At 52.7% G+C, this 14,695-nt stretch overlaps 1 protein-coding gene across 22 annotated transcripts in view; it reads right to left on the reverse strand.

Moving 5' to 3' along the window:
* The window catches only part of NCOR2 (nuclear receptor corepressor 2), a 404,125-nt gene that overhangs the window by 8,977 nt on the left and 380,453 nt on the right, over nucleotides 1–14,695 (reverse strand). For 18 of the 22 annotated variants that reach the window (XM_044990015.1, XM_044990011.1, XM_044990013.1 and 15 more), the window contains 7 exons: nucleotides 11,538–11,681; nucleotides 9,988–10,139; nucleotides 9,404–9,597; nucleotides 7,967–8,116; nucleotides 6,890–7,035; nucleotides 5,022–5,075; nucleotides 765–998 (listed from right to left, as the gene is read on the reverse strand). In XM_044990015.1, coding sequence (XP_044845950.1) covers nucleotides 765–998; nucleotides 5,022–5,075; nucleotides 6,890–7,035; nucleotides 7,967–8,116; nucleotides 9,404–9,597; nucleotides 9,988–10,139; nucleotides 11,538–11,681 — 1,074 coding nt within the window. The remainder of the gene's footprint in view (nucleotides 1–764; nucleotides 999–5,021; nucleotides 5,076–6,889; nucleotides 7,036–7,966; nucleotides 8,117–9,403; nucleotides 9,598–9,987; nucleotides 10,140–11,537; nucleotides 11,682–14,695) is intronic. The other 4 variants (XM_044990017.1, XM_044990020.1, XM_044990019.1 and 1 more) reach the window with 2 other exon arrangements.

Here is a 14,695-nt window from a genome sequence, read left to right on the forward strand (position 1 = left end):
CGAAGGTGGGCGAACTCCCCTTGGCAGGTACATGCGGAGCCCCAGATGGGAGGTTAACCACGAGCCCTTCTGCCATCCGAATGAGGTCATTTCCCCTGGCACTGCGGGGATCTCACAGCACTGCCCCCGGAGCTAGGGACACCTGGGCTGGAGGGGAATGGAAAACTGTGCTTCTCTACCTCCAGTGCCCCGAACGTCCCTTCCCTGATTCCCGCACCAGGGCGTGTGTGTTTCAAAGGGCTATTTTTATTCAGGGGGCACATATCTACCGAGAGGAGCATGGATTTCTCACTGGGTGAGTATTTCTTTTGGGGCAATACAATCTCAGGCCCTGATTCAGCAAAGCACTCAAGGACTTGATTTCAATCAAGTGCTTTAACTGAAGCAGAGGGCGCCTTAAGCAAATCGAAATGCTTTGCTCAGCAGGGAGGCTTAAAGGCCTTGCTGAATCAGGCTCCTCGCTGGGGCTTGGGATTTGTTTGAAATGTACATTTCTCTGCAGTGTCTTTCCGCTGAGGGTCTTTTTTTTTTAAATAAACCTTGACATCATAAGAAGAAAAAGAGATTAAACAAGGAAAAGAGCCCGGTCAGTGTTTTAGAGAAAAAGCAACAGCCCCTTTCAGGCTACGACATGAACGTAAAAGATTCCAGGATTAATCAGCAAATTCACAAAGCTCGAAGGGAAAACACAAAACAAAGAGGATAAAAAAAAAAAAAAGACTGAACACCACTGAGAAACGGCGAAGGTGGAAAGGGCTGCAGACCTGGCAAGGAGCGCATGTCGTCATTCCGTCCGTCAGCAGCGGTTATGGGCATAGCAGCGGGCACGCTTGCACTGGCATTCAGAGAGTTAAAAGCATTGGCATTGGCACTGAGAGGCGAGCGCTCTTCCCACTGCTCGTCATATTTACCCATTAGGGCCTTCCTAATTATTGCCTCCAACCCCATGTTGGTACTGGAATTTTCTTGAACCGACTGGCTTCTACAACTGATTAGCCCTGGGAGATACGGAAAGGGGAAGGAGAGGTGAGGGGTGGGAGATGGGTTGGGGGGAACCAAATAAGAAGAAAGATGGGGTGGGGGAGAAAGGAGACAAGGGAGAAGGGAAGAAACAAACAGTCAGCACATTCTTGCAAAGCAACAAAATTTGTCATATTGTTTTTAAGCTCTGCAGTGCACTCCGTCCCCCCGCCCCGCCCCAGGGCTTGGCAGGAGCTGGGGGTGGGGAGTTAGAAAACTACTTGCTGAGTGAGGAAGAGTCTGGGGGGTGGGAGTGATTTAAAAAAAAAAATGAAATGGAGCCCCCAATGCCTCAATAGCTGAGGAGTGACAGGCTGCGGGGCGTGGATCCTGAGGCTGGCAGTGCCTCGTGGGCACATGGCCCAGCAACGACCTGCTGGGGAACTGTCCTAGCTCTCCTGTGGAGTTGTTCTCTGCTGGCTCTGGTGAGGGGCGGAGGCCAAGAGGAGAGAATCCTTCCGTGCTGTTTAATTCCTTCCCAGTCCCCTGCACCATCCACCGCCCACGGGGTCCAGACCCCCACATCTACGGGTCAAATGTCATTAGGAAACAGGATGCAGAAAACGCAGTGATGTGTCTGAGTGCTTGTGAGTCATCAGAAGCCATGCAGTTATGGTGCAGCGCCGCACAGGGACCGCAGGGCACTCGCTCAGCCATGGGACCATCATTCCCAATGCGTCGGTTACAGGAAACGAGCAAGGGCAAAACTTACAGAGTCAAAATACAGGCAAGAAAATAAAATGCCGTGTTTCCTTCATCCCCACTTTGGTGCCTGCAGCCCCCTCTCCCACCCGCAGAGCAATTCTCTGCTCTCAATAGGAACACTGCAGCCATGGTGCCCCCTCCTTGTATCTTATGCAGGGGAGCGTGCACATGTTCATTCCTCCCCCTGCGAACGGGCAGCATCCCCGCCCAGCTCCCAGCACACACGCTCTGGGCTAGTGTCCCAAACACTCCCGAGGGTTTGCCCTTCTCCTTCGCTCAGCCCAGCAGAACAACCCTTAACCACAGGCTTTTCCCTGCAACACTTCCCAGCGCCCACCCGAGCTCCCGCTGACACAGACAAGGACACGTAAACCCCGGCCCCAGTGCGCCTAGCTCACAGCTAAAGGGATCCACCTGGCTCGGCTGCCGGCGTGAGTCAGCTTAACCGCTGTGCAGGGTCAAAAACTGGCTCTTTGGTCACCGCCTCCCTCCCCCAATACTAACTCCTACTGGGAAGCTTTTCTAAGGCAGATAACACCATTGCCAGCAGCCTCTACCATGCAGATACCACAGAAACGTGGGGCTTACGGAGCTCTTGGATCAAACAAAAGAAGGTGGGAATGCCCCGTGGGCATGGGCCTAGCTCCCCAGCATAGAGCGGGGTGGGCGGAGAACCCATGGCCGACGCCTGCCTTTCAAGCAAACGGTGGGGTTTGGGGCCAGTGCAGGTCCCTGGGAAGTTTAACCATTTCTAGGCATTCTACAGAAAGACCAGTCCCGGCGTAATGCCACTGAAGTTCATGTTCTTAGAGAGGGGACTCAGCTAGGAGGGCTGTAGGTTTTGGTTTGATACAGAAAACGAATGAATATGATACGCTAGCTCGCTCTGTCTGACTCATGAAGCGAGCTATATAGTGCCGCATGTGTATACAGCGCACTTCAGCTGAGGGGCGCAGAGTGCACTCCAGCTAAGAAGGACGCCCCCACAACTCCCTTGGGAAGCAGGCATTGCTGTACCCATTGCACAGAAGAGGAAACAGAGGCCCTGTGAGGTGAAGCGACTTGCCAAGGTCACCCAGCAAGCCAGTGTCAGAGCTAGGACAAGCTACTCCCCATCCTATTCCAGCCCCTGTAACTCCAGTGCTGCTCTCAGCCCTATCAATGCCTAATCCCTTTTGGAAACGTTCTCGGCGGGGCCTCAATAAAATCCTGCAGCGCTTGCCACAGGTTATTTATACACTGTGTGGAAAAAGCCGCCTCTGGAGATGAAAGGCAGACAGCAGCCCTGCTCCAGTAGCCTCTGACGTCTGAAAAGACACACATCTGAGCTGGGAAGGGCAAGCCTGTTACACAAGCAGCTCAGGGGCTGCAAATGAAACCGGAGCCTGCGCCCCCAGGGGTGGCCTGAGGAAAGACAGGTCATCATTTGAGAAGCGGATTCCCCTCAGTTGCAGGGGGAGCCCCCTGGAGCTGATTTCTCTCTCAGTGGGGAGGGAAGAGGCCTCACAGTCCAGGGCTGCTGGGCTCCCCTGTTGCTATGGAGCATAACAGGGACACTGGCACCGGCCTTGACTCCTCGTGTGGTGCTGGAGCGGGGAGGAGCAGCAGGGGCTGGCAGCTGGAATGTCTCCTTTAGTGCTGAAGAGCTTGGAGACCCAGAGAGAGAGAGAGAGAGAGAGACAGAGAGAGACACGCAGAGCCAGGAGTCATGGACTCGGCTCTTCGGAGCCCTGCAGTGCGCTCCCGTATGGACGTATGGTCCCTCCACTTCCAGAACCACTGTCCTGCAGGAAGGGAGCAAAGGTCTTTTTCGCACAGGAGCTCATTGTCACTCAACGGCAAGGCCAAGGCCGTCCCCTCTCAGTAACAAGGTGGGACCTCTGTTCCCACAACAGCATCCCACAGGGAAATTTCTGCTGGCCCACTTGGGTGGATGCACTGCTGTCCTCTGAACCTGGCCAGCCCCACTCACTCCTCATCCCCCAGGCAGGCTCAGCTCTCAGCGGCGGAACTGTGTGCCATGCTCTGCAGAACCACAATGCCCCGGCGGTGTGTGGCGTGACCTTCCGGTCCCACTCTGCCAAGTTGCCAACCTCCCTTCATTTAAGACTATCCTCAGCCATTCCCCTTTCCCCATCAGGTCTCAGTCCCGGAGTTCTTGGGGCACTGCACTGTCCCTGTGCCTGTCATTTAGACAGGAAGCTCTTCAGGGCACGGATGGTCTTTACTTTTGTGGAGCGTACAGTGCCTTGCACAATGCCAGGGCTAACCAAGTATTAACTTAGCAGCTGATATTGTTACTGATCTAGGCTTTAAGCCTGAAGGCCCCTTACTTTCAGAGCAATGTTTATTTGTCTGTATAGGAACCAACATCTGAGCCCGTCTTCTCTCTCTCTCCCCCACCCTCTGGGCTCAGATGGTCATTGCTTTGTCCGGCATGTCCCTTCAGGAAGTATTAACAAGTCAGTGTGCCTGATGTAGTGTCCCCGGGATAAAGCCTGGGACACCACCCCACCCAACCAGCCACTGAATGGTTTAGATACGTGGGGACTTTCTGCTTTCAGCAAGACACACATCTGGGAAAATCAAACAAGAAGTCTGCTGGGAACGGTGGGCAGCCTCTCCTGAGTTTTGGGCTGGGATTGTAGCACCGTTCAAGGACTTGAATTCTGCTGCCAATGCCAGATGGGACCTGCATGATCATCTAGTCTCACTTCCCGCCTAGCACATGCCAGAGACCCTCATCCACTGATCCCTGCATCCAGCCCATCACATGTGGTTGAGCTAAAGCATACTGTTCCCTCTCCCTCTGATTCTAGCTCCAACCTTCCCGTTTGCCAGCTCACGCTCCTACATGAACATTGGCTCTGTCACCTCACACTTCTTCACGGCGGCAGAGTCTGTCCCTTATGCTGCCAGCCCTCTGCCAGTAAGAGTCCATTTAAAGATACTGCTACCCTACAGCATCCTCCCTGCTGGCGTCATGTGGTTTCTTCCCAACCCAACAGATCCCAGGCCAAAGCCCTGCCGGATCTAAGTTTTTATGTCTCCTCAAATTCTGACAACATGGAAAGGACTAGGCCTTTGAAGCCTGCAACCCAACAGAGCAGCTTCCAAAGCAGGGAAGGGCCGTAGGCACATAGTCTCCCACCTCCCATCTTTCCCACCAGGAATATACTGTATCTTATTTCAGTAAATGACACCGGAACCCGCTGAACCTCCTCTTCTCAGGCTGTGAATTCTGTGTGGCATGTGGCAGAGTATGACATACGATAAAGATATATCGGGACTGTTACCTGCTCCAGTAATTGCTGGCATGTTGAAAATCTCTGTCCCAGGCTGTCCAACATCTGGAGGAAGACAAAAGTCCCTCAGTATGAACTGCAGCGCACAACGGTTAACTCCTAGGGGAGATTTTCCTTCCCAACACTTCCTCAACCCCAGAGGATCATGGGACATGCCGTTTGAGGCCTGGTACCTACATTACATTACCCACACTGACAAAATCCCAGGCCAAGTTCAAGTTGTGGGTGGGTGGGGTGGGAAATGATGGTTTGGGACTAGAAAGTATTATCTCCATTTTTAAAGCAACGCTACCCCCAGACACACAACTCCAAGATAATGAGCAAGCCCTGGCCATGCCAATCAACATCAGAGGTTCTCCGAGTATGGCCCATAGATCATCAGTGGCCTGTAAAGCCCTTCCAGGTGGCCCAACAGGAAAGGAGTGGTGGTTTGGGACATTGGATGCATGGGAGAACGCTGCTCTCACCAAGTGGACCAGAGATGGCAATAGAGAACCACCGCTATAGGTCTATACCTACTGGCATTAATGCAGCATAACTCCAGAGAGTCATGTTGATGTCCACAAGTGCAATCCTGTCTCCCTCCACCCCAAGATCCTGCCCTCTGGGAGGTTAAGCTGGGGTACAAAACCCAGAGCTTTTCGAGGTGTTTCCAAAGGCTCAATCCCCCATTCCCAAAGAAGAGTTTTTGTTCATGCATTCCGCGAGGGGGAAATACTAAGTCAATATTTTCCCTCTTAGCTGAGCCATTTGACTTGGGTATTGCTTTCCTTAGAATAACAGCAGTTCTCAGCAAACACAAGGGGCTTCCTATTTCTGTATATTTTCCCCCGATAAGGAAATGAGTGGGAGGTCATTCAGTTCAACCATGCATCCCCCAAGGAACATAACAACGTGGTTGGATTATGGTAACAGCATACACAGGACGAGACAGCTCGGTCCTTCTTATCCAATGCAGCTGTTATAAGATGGATTCAAATTGAATTAGTATTGACTGTATAATGCCAAGCTAAATTAAATTATGATCCTATCTACTCTATTAGCGGCTAATGAAGGAATGGGATGAATTTCGACTACAAGTCAGGCTGGGTGTTTTTTCAGAGCTGTACCAATATTGATGTCGGGTCTGACAGATACATCTTCAGGAGGCAGAATTCAGGCTGGCTGGACAGCCATTAAAAACGTCAATAGCTCTTAAGACTCCTCTATTCTTCACTTGTTAGTTAGTTCCTATTGAGGTAGTTCAGTGCTGGTGAGTGGTGCTGGACCGACAGCCCCAGAGAAAGGACTGGCTTCTGAGAGGCACCTCAGAGATCCCGGCCTAGCTGCCGGCACTACCAATGCGGCTTGCAGTGGCGGAGGGGTATATTTGACCTAAATGGCCATCACGATATAGGGCTATGACCCATCCTTAAGGCCTCCAAGTCACCTGCCTTTCTATCTCTTTTCCCCATCAGCAGATCTCCCTGCCCCATTCCTCTCTCTGACAGATCTGTGCAGTGGGAAGACACTGAACTAAGACGTTTCCCAACACGCCCGGCCGCACACAGGCAAGGTACTTGTATGCAGGAGAGGCACAGGATGTGCTTTCGCATCTGTATTTAACGATACGCCATCACGCGGATGGGATAAGAGCATGGGGCGGCAAATTCTCATCCCCGGACCTGCAGAAGAAACTGGCTTCAGACTGCTCAAGTCTGAGAGGTGGGCTCCTGTCCCTTTAAATCACGGCAGCAGCCATGTCAGAAAGAAGGCTACTCTGGAATTCCCTCTCCCTTCTTTAGTTTTGCAAGGCGCCTTCAGCCCACCCCGCCCACTCCGGCGGCTGCTGCGTGAAAGCCCCAGCCTGGAAGCCTTACTGTACTCCGTTTCACTCCTGTTGGTCGTGCCCAGCTTTTTGATGATCTCCTGCTTCTTGGATTTCACCATGGCGGAGTTGCTCTCGGTCAGTTTGCTGAAGAAAGCTGGGGGCTGGGTGTTGTTTCCTGGGGATTTGGAACCCATTCTGTGAAGCAAAAGGCGATCAGCAATGGCTGCACAAGGCCCAGTCTACGCCCTTCTGTCTAGAGAGCCCCAATCCCATTAGCCACCCTATGCTTTGAACCAGCCCCCAGGCCACCCAGATACTGGAGGCTTTCTAGCTTAGACTTAGGAGTCAAGCTGTCAAAGGCCCCTAAATACAGTGTGGCTTATTCCCCCAGGAAATCCCAGACCACAAAACGTCCCTTGGCTGGAAGAGAAACACTTCTGGCCTAGTTCTTCTTACCCTAGAGTCAAGGGTCCCAACAAAATTCTCCTCTGGGCCCCGAAATCCCCTAACCTGGAAGCGAATTCTTTCTGCTCAGCCAATCACCGGAGCAGAAAGATTACCTGGTAAGGCACCTTGGGACAGACAGAGATCTAGGGCAGTGGATCTCTGAGCTGCCAGGACAGGCTGGTCCTGAGCTGCAGGAAGGAATTGGAAGGAGTCAGGACGCCTGGGTTCCACTCCTGACACTGCCTCTGCGTGTGACCTTGGGGAAAGTCACTCAGCCTCCGTCTATCACCCTGCAGCAGGGGTCAAATACTTTGCGCAGAGGGGCTGCGAGAGCTAACGAACTATGCTTGGACAGCCACAGATGGGAGGCAAAGTGCTGTCCCCGGGCGCTGGCAGTCAGAGGGGAGGACTTCGGGAAGAGGTTGCAAAGCGAGTTAATCCCTAACCCCTGTTATTTGGTGGCATATCCAACCCCAGCAGCAATACAAATGGCCGGAGCCAGAGCGCTCAAGGGCAGGCAGCACTGAGTGACACCAGGCTGCCATTGGAGGGCAAAGTCTCTGCCCCCAAAGCGCTCAGAGTAGAACGCTCAGGGGAAGGAAGACCCCAGAGTATTGCTTGTGTGCTGTAACCCCCAGCCAGGCAGGAAGAATCCACATTCCCCATCTCCTGGGGTTACCTCTGCTCTGACTGTTCTCCCTCTCGGTACAAGATTGGGTACGAGGTGCTCCTTGTGTGCTCCAGCTCTCCCATGCCGTCTGGTGGCGAGACAGGCTCAATGCAGTCATCTGGTGCACTCCCCGCAGACGCTTTGCTCTGCTCAGGAGATCTGAGGACAGTGCAGTGAGACGCTCTTAACCTCTGCACAGCAGCTCCGGGAGAAGAGGGATTAAAACCCTTCTGCAAACTGGAGTGTCATGGAAAAGAGGGAAACCAACCGCCCAAGCCCTTAATGTTACCCTTAAGTTGCACGTTTGCTAAGAGCGTGTCGCTTTGTGTGTTTCTGAACTACACACCTATATCGTAAGGATTAAATTTAGACAGGCCCCCAAAGCTGTAGCCAACTCATATGTAATCCTGCAATTGGCCCTAATATAGTTACACTGCAGAAATAGAGGAACTAACCCTGGGACTTTGTGGCTCAGATCAAGTGTCCTATCAGTACATCCTCTACCCAGGGCGACGTCCTGCATTTGCAGCGAGCGGGGCCTCATCTAAACTCCTCTAGAATGCGTCAGTCAAAAGCTGTGACATTATGGAGAATTAACCCTTCGAAGGTATGGAGCTGCAGAGTCCAGAGAGTTTGTGTTCTCGTGCTGCAGTGTTAACACATTGTGACAGTCTCTAGGCGCACACAGGACACTCCTGCACCCTCCAAAAGCACTAAGATGGCTGGGTGGAAAGTACAAGGGCTCAAAACTCCACCCATCACCAGGGACAGAGATGGGCAGGAGCTGTCAGGAACTTTCTCTAGGGTTTTTTTTGTTCTTGTTATTTTCTCCTGGGTTTTATTTTTACTACTGAGCACGTTGTTTCCTCTTGCAATCAACAGGGGGCAGACTCTAGCACCCTGCAGAGGAAATGCAGGGCTCTGCTCCTGAGTTACCCTGATAGCCAGAGCTAGACCCCTGCATAAGAAAGCTGCTATTTCTGGCTGCTCATGCTGGCAAGTGAGTCCACTTAGCCCTGGTCTGGGCTATCCGGGAGAGCGGAGAGTGTCTCTGGGGCAGAGGGAACTAGGTGCAGGGAGAGACAGGTCCTGCAGGGAACTGTCCTAAGAACAGTCAGGCGCTGGAGAAAGCTCAGGATTAGGGCTCGGTTGTTTGTCCACACTAGGAAAAGAGGCGTGTTTTAAAAGCAGGATCACTACCACGTTAAAATCCCTGTGTGGCCGGGGCAAGCTGCATTAGCCGGTCGATGTGAACCCTACAGGGGGCGCCTGTAACTCCCCGTGACCAGCTAAGCCACATTAAAACTACAACGTGCCCTGTCTCCACCAGGAAGTTTGCCTGTGTTTGCTCCCAGGTGTTCCAAACGCTCCCTTTCCCCCTGGTGCAGAGACCGCGGAAGGGAGTGAGCCTGAGCCATAGCTGTCCCGAGCTGGTGCTGAACTCACCTCTTGTCTCCCTCGCTCTGCGGGGAGATTCTGGAGGCCGGAGCGTGCTCCTGCGGCTGGATGTAAGCCTCACTGGGCGTCCTTCGCAGGTCCAGCACGGGACACGTGGCCCCGGGGAAGGAGTACACCGGGGTCTGGAGGTGGGAGTTGAGCTGCTGAGGATGATGGCGTGTGTAGTCTTGTGTGATAACCTCCTAGAAGAAGAAACTCCTTGAGTCAGCACTTCTGTCTGCAACCCTTCAATGGGCTGTAGTTTATGTGGTAGGGAGACAGTGAGGAAGGGATGGGAGGGCACCCTCTGGCACTGAGCCCTAGTTATTTCTCCCCTCTTAGTTATGTTGGCTGGTCCTTATCGGCAGGAGGACGGGAAGCACCCTTCTCCCCTGGGCTTCTCTGCAGCACTCTGCTGCCTCCAAAAGCAAAAGGCCAGAGGGATTGCCGCAGAGCGAGGTGACCGGCTACCACCACCCCCCCGGGTCTGCCACCAAGGCTCCTGACTCCACTCCTGGCCCATTCTCAGCTGACCCCAGTGGAGACGCCCCAGAACAACTCCCGCACGGGAAGAGGAGAGAGAGGCTGATTACGCTGATATGCTGAGCCAGCGTGACCACCCGTTGCTGGTGGCCTTTGATGTTCTGGGACGACTGCAGCAGCTGGCATGGGGATTGCTGGCCTTCGGGCAACTGGCGCAGGTGCTGCATGTGAGCTGCTTCTGCTGCAGAGAGCTTCAGGGAGGCTGTGAAAGGAAAGAACCGGTCATGACAACCCAGGGCAATCACACAGCGCCTCCACCTACCCAGCACAGACCCTCTGTTCTGCCCTTCCTCTCTTGAATCAAACTGTGTTTTTACACTAGGCTACTTACTTCTTACGGAAGAAGCCAGAGACGACGCTCCAGGGAGTTTGGTTTCGGGGTTACAGCAAGGAACAGGGAGTCAGGAGGCCTGGGCTCTATGCCCCACTCTGCCAGTGACTAGCTGTGCAACTCTAGACAAGTCACTTAAGCGCTCTGTGCCTCAGTTTCCCCATCTTTAAAATGGGGCTGATAGTGTTTATTAATCAGGTGGGGCACTGACGTGCTCCCAGGTAATTAATGAATGAATATTTATGGAGTGCTCTGGAAAGCTCCCATGAAAAGCGCTATCCACCGGGCATGTAAAGGAGCCGCCATTAGCTAATATACTAACGAGACATTCCTTGGCAGAGCCGCAGCTCCCTGTACCAGTCTGCTGTCAGGAACCGCCCATGGGAGGCTGATAAGCCCACGGCGTGCTAAGGTTATTCTTCAAATGCTGGTAGCAGCTCCAGCAAAACATGCCCAGCCAGGTGCAAACGGAGACCGATGGGCCCTCGGCTACCAATGCATCCCATCTTCCTTCTAAGCCTCTCCTGCCTCCCCGCACATTTCCTCCTCCCTCTCAGCCTGTCGTCTGCGCGCCTCACCCCAGCCCAGAAGGGAATGAGCACTTTCCTGCAGCACAGCCAGCCAAGGCACATTCCCTGCTCCCTGCCTTCAGCTCTTCCCTGCACTGCCTGTCTCCACGCTCTGGTGCCAGCCTGGCATCGTTATTACTCGCACTGGGTAGCGCCTGGAGGCCCTATCAGGGGCCTCTTGTCCTAGGTGCTCGTACACACGTCGTGTGAGCGAGAGTCCCTGCCCTGAAGAGCTCACCGTCTAAATGGTGAGGGCAGAGGAAGGGGGGGGACGAGAGAATGGCTCAGCAAGCTCTCAGGGGAAGCCCATGGTGGAGCCAGGAACTGAACCTGGATCTCCTGAGTCCCCATCCAGAGTGTCAATGGCAAGGCCAACCTCCTTCTCAAGGACATGGCTGGATCTTTGCAAGGCAGAAGCTTCCTGATGGGTCCCTCCATTCATCTTGCCACCACCAGCCTCTGTTCCCTGAATCGCTAGGACAAGCGTAGCCCCAGGAAGAGATTTCAGGGAACGCAGGTTGGTGGTGTGGACACAGCCCACTGTGCGGGGGAAGAGGGAAATTCCTCACCCACAAAGGGGAAGGGGACAGAGCCTCACATATTTTGCCTGGCAGCCTTCGACTGGGCTGGAATATCGGCAGTGCAGGAGGCCTCCTGCCATGTCAGAGCTGAGGCGGCAGCACCCCCGCCAGCCCCTCACCTTGCTGTTTTTGTCTCATGTTGTGCTCCCCGTGCCCTTTCTCCACATCCGGCAGCACCTTTGCCCCTTTCTCGTGGGATACGCTGGGCGAGCTCGCCGGGCTCACTGCTTCAACGCCATCAGGGCTGTAGCCTCCGTGGAACCCTGGGGAAATGGAAGCAAAGGCCTTTATATTGTGACAGGTTTCAGAGTAGCAGCCGTATTAGTCTGTATCCCCAAAAAGAACAGGAGAACTTGTGGCACCTTAGAGACTAACACATTTATTCCACGAAAGCTTATGCTGAAATAAATGTGTTAGTCTCTAAGGTGCCACAAGTACTCCTGTTCTTTTAATAGTGTGAGTTTCCTTTGTGGCGATTAACCCTACGTGTCCTGCAACCGCTGCTGCACTGAGATCTTCAGCATCAGCAAAAAGTGACAGAAATAACCAGAGACCTTACATCTAAAGCTGCGGGACATACCCGCCTCGCTGCAGCTTCTACAGCCCTTCTTAGTATGCCAGGGGGCATTAAGGGCACATCTCCACTACAAGAGAAGGTGCGACTGGAGCTTGGGCATGCACACTCTGCTAGCTTTAACCTAGCTACCATGGGGAATAAAAGCAATGCAGTTGCAGTGGCATGACCCCAGTACAGGCCGGCTGCCCTAGAACATTGCCAGGGTCCCCAGCAGGTTTATATTTGCGTGGCTAGCCCATGCTGAAGCCCGTATCACTGCATCTATGCTCCTGTCACCTGTGCGAGACAGATGAAAGCTAGAGTGGGGGTGCCTACCCGTGCTATCATGCCACCTTCACGTGCAGTGTAGATATAGCCCCAGGTGCATCGAGCAGTACCAGTATCATCAGAAGAACCAGCTGACAATCAGCAAGGAAACACACAGAGACACACCCAGCCACATTTGCTGCTTTTCACAAATTTGCTTTTCAATTACAATGAAAAAAACACCACCACATTTTCTTGCAGAGCTGGAAACCCAAACACAACAGCTCAAGGCAGTGAACCTGACCGGCCTGGATTCACACCTCCCACACCGGAGAAACGCAAACAAACAGATAAAAGCCACATACACAGTGAAAAGTAAATGATTGTTGTGGTTGGGTGTTGGGTTTTAACTATTCTAGGTGGCATTTTCACTGGTAGATCTCAAAGGAAAGCCAGTATCACACCACTGCCAACCTCAACCGGCCGAAAATTGTGAGACAGGCCACCCCAAAACTGTGAGATTGGGGCCACGAGATTAAACAAAAATACTAACAACAACAGTTGGGTTTTTATTATTTTCCTTCAGGTTTTTGAGCCTTTGAGGTGCACGCAGGTCACATTTTCAAGCTTTTATCTGCTATGGGGTGAAAAACTCACTCTTTAAAAAAAAAAAAAGAAAGTTGAGATTCTCCAGGAGCTGGAGTGTAAAATGAAATGTGTGATAAAACCCTGAAAGCTGGCAACACTGCATCATCATTATCCCTGTCTTACAGGCAGGGGGCTAGAGACGCGGAGAGGTGGCGTTACTTCCACAAGATCACAGGACAGATCGAGAGCAGAGCCAGGAAGAGGACTAAGGTGTCCTGAGTCCCAACCTTGCACCCTGCCCTCTGGCTAAGGAATTTCACGCACTTCTTGATATGCCTTTAACTTCCTAAAGCCGAGTTCCCACGAGTTATCAGTGGAGACAAACCACACGGTTCCCTCTTGGCTCTGTGGGACCCATGTGTATTTCACCAAGGGCTTCCTTGTCACCAGCACATTCTCTCTGGGAGCCAGTCACAGCCAGCTACCTACGCTGAACTCACGCCCAGAACAGCCTGCTCGCCCCATCCCGGCCCAGGCAGGGACCCTGCCAAGCTGGGCTCACTCACTGAACCCAGCGGATATCAATGGACTCATGTGAAGTCACTGGAAGAGAGGTGGGCCGAGTGGGAGATGTGCCATTCCCACACACGTACATGCCTTGTATTAAAGAGTCGTTCTGCTCACTCTCTGTTTGGGTCATTGGGCATGTCCCTTCTCATGCGGATTCATTGCTTCTAGTGCTATTGCTTCGTAGCGTGAGATCCCCACTCCCTCAGTCACGTTCTAGTGAGTCTTAGCTGAAGAGCCAAACCCTAGTACCACTGGGTCTCCACCCCACTCTGAAAGGCTTGTCTGTATTGACAGGACATTGCTGGCGCTGATATCCCTGATCAGGGCTGGCTGGTCATACTCTCATCTGACTGATGGCTGGAGCCAGGGGTGGGAAGCAGACCAGCTTGCTGTGCCAGCACTGGGGCAGTTGGAGTGTGTGTAATACTGTGATCCCCAGAAATCTGAGCGGCTTGGAGCTGTTTGTGTTTACGCGCGTCTGGAGGAGGAAGAGAAGTAGATGTACGAATGGCCAGGCACGGATCAGAGAGCTTGGGTGGGAGGGAATCACTAGAAAAGACTTAACAAGGTAATATACAGCTAATTCTTGTTCCAAGGCTTTTGGGATACTGCGTCCCGAGCTCTGGCCTATGGGTCATTGGAACACAGCCCCTCTCTAGTCTGGGACGGTCAAAGACAGCAGCACAACATAGCCTTGGCTCCAATAAAAGGGGAAACTCTTTTACAGTAAAAGCAGCAAAGAGTCCTGTGGCACCTTATAGACTAACAGATGTATTGGAGCATGAGCTTTCGTGGGTGAATACCCACTTCGTCAGATGCAAGTAGTGGAAATTTCCAGAGGCAGGTATAAATATGCTGGCAAGAATCAGGCTAGAGATAACGAGGTTAGTTCAATCAGGGAGGATGAGGCCCTCTTCTAGCAGTTGAGGTGTGAACACCAAGGGAGGAGAAACTGCTTTTCTCTAGCCTAATTCTTGCTTGCATATTTATACCTGCCTCTGGAAATTTCCATTACATGCATCCGACGAAGTGGGTATTCACCTACGAAAGCTCATGCTCCAATATGTCTGTTAGTCTGTAAGGTGCCACAGGACTCTTTGCTGCTTTTACAGATCCAGACTAACACGGCTCCCCCGCTGATATCTTTTACAGTAGCACCCCTTGCTGAGATCTCTAGGCTGGGACACCTCCTCCTTCCTATTGACCGAGCAGGATTTCTAGCCACTGTAAGGTGGAGCGTTGCAACTCCCAGCTCTCTGGATGGGCTCGGAGGAAATCCTGCTGCTGCATGACTTC

This window comes from Mauremys mutica, chromosome 16 (assembly GCF_020497125.1).
Source record: "Mauremys mutica isolate MM-2020 ecotype Southern chromosome 16, ASM2049712v1, whole genome shotgun sequence".
Classification (NCBI taxonomy): domain Eukaryota; kingdom Metazoa; phylum Chordata; order Testudines; family Geoemydidae; genus Mauremys; species Mauremys mutica.